This window comes from Protopterus annectens, chromosome 4.part1 (genome assembly GCF_019279795.1).
Source record: "Protopterus annectens isolate FY-2018-M chromosome 4.part1, PAN1.0, whole genome shotgun sequence".
Lineage (NCBI taxonomy): Eukaryota > Metazoa > Chordata > Ceratodontiformes > Protopteridae > Protopterus > Protopterus annectens.
In genome coordinates this window covers 980,392,640-980,399,202 of record NC_056734.1, presented here as the reverse complement: position 1 = coordinate 980,399,202, position 6,563 = coordinate 980,392,640, and the positions used below count along the sequence as shown (strand labels likewise).

Here is a 6,563-nt window from a genome sequence, read left to right as displayed (position 1 = left end):
AGCCTGTATGTTGAAAACATGTCCCCACTCATAATACTTCACGAAAATCATCTTCTCTAGTACTTAACCTGTAAACTGTGAGCAGCTGTGCTTCAACTATACTACAGTAAATATGCTCTGGATGCATACTTGATCTTTCAAAATAATTATTCTTCCAAGTTTCCTTACGATACAGTTGTGTATCAGTCTTATCACAGTTACTCTGAATGGTCATCACATCCAAGAAAGGTAGCATCTCATAGGAAGAATGCTGGCTGAATCTTAAAAACTCAGAAGTCCCTTCTAAAAATCTATGAAAGCTGGCAAGTTCTTCTGCATTACCTTCCCATAACATATATGTACATATATATACATTTATATATCATTGACAAAATGCTGATAAAACTTCACATGTTGTAAGTATGGATTGTTATTAAACACAAAATTATGTTCCCAGTTTGCCATTACAAGATTAGCATAACTATTGGCGCATAGCTACACCCCATTGCTGCCAATACAAATTGCCTTCAAAGATCATCACATTATATTCAAGGACTAGACTTAACAAAGCACATATTACATTGATTTAATTAATACTAATATCAGCTTTTCTCCGTAGAAATTCTTTAATAGCATTTAACCCAAAGTCATTTGGAATAGCCGTGAAAAGGCTAACAACATCTATAGTCACTAACAGAAGCCTATTGATATTTTGTTGTTGATTGATAAAGGTATTAAGAGATGAAAGAAGGGTTCCTATTAGAACCTCAAATGCTTGAAATGTCGAACGTCATATGGTCGACACCATATGATCGACATTTCAAGTGTTTGAAGGTTAAGTATAACGGCGCCATTCAGTGCAGAATGGGAGAATTTCCCTTTTCTGCACTGAAGTGCGATCTCAGAGTTGGTATATTTAAGTAGGGGGGTGGGGTGCAGGGGGGCTTTCCCCCCTGCCTGCACCGTTAAGGTAAGGGTTTTTTTTGTTTTTTGTTTTTTATTGTATATTCAAACTTTCAAAATTTGATCATATGTTGTCGAACATATGGGATTCAAAATTTCAAAAGTTTGATTATATAATATAGACCCTGAAAGAAAATGTCTAGTATATGGCCGTAGTGGTGCAGAAGTTAGCATTGTCGCCTCACAGCAAAAGTTTCTCCGGTTCGATTTTCGGCTGGAGCGCCTTCTGTGTGGAGTCTGCATGTCCTCCCTGTGGTTGAGTAAATTTAAAGACATGCAGGTAGGTGCAAGCATGTGTGGGTGTGCCTTCTTTGAAGGTTGGGCATCGGGCTGGCAACTCAACACCATAAAAATTCACAGCAAATCATTAGTGGACTGGAGTTCCACTGTGGCGACCCCTAACTGGGAAAAGCCAAAAGACAGTTTTTATCTTTGGTAATCTCCGGTGCTTTAACCAGGAAACCTTTCAACTGGTGCTCAATGTAAATAGAAGGCGGCTCTGTAATCCATCTGTTGCCTGCCACAGTAGGATGCATAGGTGGATTATTCTCATTTTTATGCAATTTAGGAGAGAGAAAGAGAGCAGATGTTTGCACATTTTACATGCTGTAGTCATTTCAGCAGCTCACATAGGTTTAAATGATTTGTCATTTGGTGATGTATGCAAGTTTGAATGAATTCTTATTTGGTGATGTATGTAAGTTTGAACGAGTTCTCATTTGGTGATGTACGTATGTTTGAACGAGTTCATTTGGTGATGTATCTAAGTTTGAACAAGTTTTCATTTGGTAATGTACTCTTTACACTTCTTCCTCCCTCAGAGCAGAAATGCATCATTCTTCCTGTTAATCTTCTAAGCATCTTATTTAGCACAGGGAAGAGAAGCTGTTGATGTAACTTTAGTATCTAATATTTTGTTTTTGTTGCAGGTTTAATATCATTCAGCATCATGCACATGTACGCTAACTGCTCAGCTGTGGAAGTTCTGAACGACAACACAACAATTTTCCTAAACAATTTTTACCAGGCAGGGTGCAATGGCAGCCTGCTGAATATCTCTGTGAACCCATCAGAACTGGATGACTCGCAATTAAACAAAGAACAGCTATTGAATAAGTACATGGGTCCCAAGAGATCCACTTTCTTCACTCCCATTTGCACCACTTATTTGTTCATTTTTGCTGTGGGGGCTGTTGGGAATACCCTCACCTGCACAGTGATTATCAAGCACAGGATTATGAGAACACCTACCAACTATTATCTCGTCAGCCTTGCAATCTCAGATCTCTTGGTATTGATTTTTGGTATGCCATTAGAACTCTATGAAATGTGGAGCAACTATCCCTTTTTATTTGGTCTGGGCGGTTGCTATTTCAAAGTGCTGCTTCTGGAGACTGTATGTTTTGCTTCTGTTCTGAATGTCACAGCACTTAGTGCTGAACGATACATTGCTGTGGTTCATCCACTCAAGGCCAAGTATATGGTGACACGAACCCATGCCAAGCATGTTATAATAATCATTTGGGTGATTTCAGTGCTGTCAGCAATCCCCAATACCAGCTTGCATGGAATCTTCTATCTGAAGACCGTCAATGGTGAGCGCATCTGGGAGTCTGCTTTTTGCATGCCCGTGAAGCCTCGTTGGATGTACAATCTCCTCATTCAGATTACCACCGTGTTTTTTTTCTTCCTGCCAATGGGGACTATCAGCTTTCTGTATCTGCTAATTGGACTGCAGCTGAAAAAGGAGAAAATGCTGCAAGTGCTGGATGCCAAAGCTGGAGGGGACAGCGATAGCTTCCAGTGCATGAGAATCCAACAGGAGAAGCAGAGAAGACAGCAAGTCACCAAAATGCTGTGTAAGTTATGAAGTTCAACTGTTTCCTAATTTGGTAGGGAAAGCCGACAAAACCTTGACTGTGACGAAAGCAGATTCTTTAAATACCAGTGATGAAGTACAGAACCTTTACACAGTGCATGCGCAATTTCCTTGTAATGACTGTTTCAAATGCAGAATTAGTTACATGTCATAGGATGCTTTTGTTGTAAAGAACCTTCGGTGTACTTTATGACAGGATAATACACAACTGCAGTCATTTTTGTATTTTGTTAATCATCGTAGAGTGCTGATCCTGTTGGATCATTTTCAGACTCTCCTCTTGAGCACATACTCAGAAAAAATACAGTTTTTACAAAATGAGAAAATGTAACAAACTGTAGGAATACATTATAAAGGACAGCAATGGAAGATGCAAACAATGTTGACCTTGAAAGAAGTTAAAAGAGAGTCAGATTACTGTTTGCAACATTAACATGCAATCTCAGGAAAAAAAGTCATTTCTGTGTTAGAGTAGGGGATATTGTTTAGATTTGTTGAAGTGGCAGAGACAGAATAAAACTGATAATGCATGAATACTGGTAGTGGTTGGATCTACGGTGGTCTTTTGTCAGGATGACATTTACAAGCAGTGTTAAGGTACAAAATAATTTTCACATGACACAGTTTAGCAGAGAATAATATCCTTTAGTGGACAGCAGAACACATATGTGCTGATACACTTACAGTTCCAGATGGCAGAATCAGGTGAAGTAAAATGATGCTTAAAATCGTAGTAACTGGAGAGAGTTTTGAAGAAACTGGAAACAAGGATGTTGGGTGGGCTGTCCATTGTACAAACGAAACTGGTCACCAATTGATCACCAAGAAGTTTTCAACCAAGAGTCTTAATCGCAGACTGCTTCAAAACGGAACATTGTCTAGATAAGGCAATGTCTAAATCAGTGTCCAAAAGGCAGAGTGAATTTGTAATAGTGGAATTATAAGCAAGGAAAAATGTTGTCAGTGTTGGAAAAGAATCACTGAAGTTTAAATCAGACCAGGATGAGGTAACAGAATTGTGTGATTTAACATCCTGGCATGGTAAAAGGGGTGACTTAACTGCATTCAGCTGTGGTTGCAATCTGGATGGCATAAGTGGAATCAAGTTACATGGCAAACTGTTCACAATTGGTTCTGGATATGGTTTGGATGTCAAAATGTCATGGGCTGTCATTTCCAGATGCGACTATGCTCCTGGCTTGTTATCTTATTCAGCTGGCAAAAGGTTCTGCTGGTTCATGTGCTCTGATGTCAAGAATATCTGCATTGTACTCTTCACCTCATGTGATACATGGATCCAGGTGGGGAGACCCTCACAATGGATGGCAGTAGTAGTTGTGAGCAAAATCAAGTGTAGTACTTTCCATCCTGGGCTAAGCGAGTTTCTTTGGGAATGTACCTTAATGTAAACAAAGTCCCCGGCTGCAGGTCATGATGACCCTGCTCTGTGGGTCATTGTGCTGCATGCAGAATGATAGTATCGTATTTCTGCAAACTAGAACACAGATATCTGCTATATGAAAGCATGGTATCATCAATATCTTGGTAGGGAGAGGGGTAACAGGCATTCTCATGAGTCTGCCCAGGAAGATTTCATGAGGGGACAAGTTCTAGGAGTCCTAACTGTACTTCTAATACTAACTAAAATTAAAGGCAATTTTTTTCTGGCCATTTAAGACCAGTTTCCAAACAAACTTTAGCTAATCTGACCTTTAACGTTTGATTGGCTCTTCCCACTGTCCCAAAAGCCTGCCATTTATAAGGACAATGGAATTGCAATTTAACATTCAAAATATGTCAAAGTTGCTGTATGACTGGATTGGTAAAATGAAAGCCCTGATCAGACTGAATGTAACGGAAAACCAAATCTAGGAATTAGCTCATTTAAGAAAATGTTACTATTCTTTACATGTGGATATGCTTCTACCCATCCAGAGAAAAGTCAGTCACAACAAACACATACCGACATTTCTGTCCTTAATGTAAGGTCCCACTGCATAAAACAGAATAGTTCAGGCTTTTTCAATGATGACTGAAAAGTGCAGGTACTGATATAGACACATTATGCTCTAAACAAACTACACAAGTATTTACAAAATGTTGAGCAACCTCTGAGAGATGAGGGGAGTACCAGTCCATGGAAATCTGTTTTATTAATGCATTTTTCCTAAACAGAAAGGTAGATACTAGGTTCTTACCATTTGATTTAAAAAAAATTGTGGGGCTATGATCCGGATCGTACCATAAAAGGTCCAGAGAGTGTTTTCAGCCATTTCTTCTCCATCTCCTTTTCTGAGTCCTCTGTCTAGTCTTGAAGGACAAGAACTCCTGCAAAGAAAAGTTATTTTTATTCAATTGCTACAAAAATATAGCCAGAACAGCATATGGCAATGCAGCCTGTCTTATTGCCATGCCAAAAAATCCTAAATCTAGATTTGTTGCATATTTGGGAGACATACATATATCCTTCCATTGTTTCTTTGTGAATTGCTTATCCTTTCTAACCTCCTCTGATTGATATGTTTGCAAAATATTAACCTTCACAGCAAAGAAATCATTAGCCTTATGTGCAACATATTTCACAGAGAGATCTCCCTTGGTGGTAATAAAGCATCTAACAATTCATTAACAATAACAGCATTTTTAATCATCATCCCTGCTGGTGTTAAATAGCCTTTGACTTTTCAAAGTGCACCAAATCATTACCGACTCCATAAGTATAACGAGAATCTGTAAAAAATGTTACTTTCTGATCCTCTGTCGGTCTTACAAGCTTCAGTAACAGCCAGACACATTTCCATTTAATTGTCCGGTTAATAAAATTATGTCTCATATACAAATGAAAAAGGCTACTATGAATTCAGTGTCATCTGTTCAAACACAGGAGCCAGCCATAAAAAGAATTAGATCTGGGTTCTCTAAAGGAATGCCTTTCAAATCTAATCTAAGAAGAAGCAGTGTTAGTAACAACTACACAAATGTGATGTTCTCCTTTGTCTACTGTAGGAATTAAAGAAGCAGAGTTAAGTGGTGGACATTGAACAAAGAAGGGTTATTAATAAAGACAACTCATATTTAGACCATCATTCTGCAGGTAACTATTGTGTTTAGTCTTCAGTAGTAAAGCTTCTACAGAATGTGGAACTGCCACCTAAGTCTTGTGTTGGAGTCAGTGCAGCCTTCGTGTCTGCTATGCATGCTGTCACAGCCACCATGCTAAGGCAGTGGGAGAGGGCTGCAGCTACGGGATCAAGATCTGTACTAAAATAAACAATAGGAGTAATAATATTATTCTTTGTTGTACTAATAATCCTGAAGTTACTTTATTTCTTTCACTATAATGCAGAAAAAAAAGTCTTTCAGAATAATCTGGTAACCTAAGTGCAGCAGGATTTAAAAGTAATGTTTTTAGTTGCACAAAAGCTTGTTCATGATAATCCTGCAATGGTAAGGATTCAGGAGTATCTTTCTTTAATAATTCTAATAGGGGGTTCACTGTCTCTGAATAGGTAGAAATCTACTGCCAACAGTAACCTGTTAATACCCGAAAATCTTTTGATTGTTTTAATGTAGTAGGGCATGATTCACTTTGCATTGCAGCAATACACAAAGTCAAAATCTGTCTAGTACCCACTGAAATAAGATGTCCCAAGTATTGAACTTGCAATTTCTGTAACTGCAACATATTTCTTATTAACTTTAAATCATAATTCTGCTGAGTCAAAAGAAAACTAGTGACTTG

The 6,563-nt window shown here is 38.4% G+C and overlaps 1 protein-coding gene across 1 annotated transcript in view; it reads left to right on the top strand.

The window, feature by feature from the left end:
* The window catches only part of NMUR1 (neuromedin U receptor 1), a 385,719-nt gene that overhangs the window by 59,547 nt on the left and 319,609 nt on the right, over positions 1-6,563 (top strand). The window contains exon 2 of the mRNA XM_044070685.1: positions 1,872-2,801. Within this exon, the coding sequence (XP_043926620.1) occupies positions 1,892-2,801 (910 nt within the window). The 5' untranslated portion in view covers positions 1,872-1,891. The remainder of the gene's footprint in view (positions 1-1,871; positions 2,802-6,563) is intronic.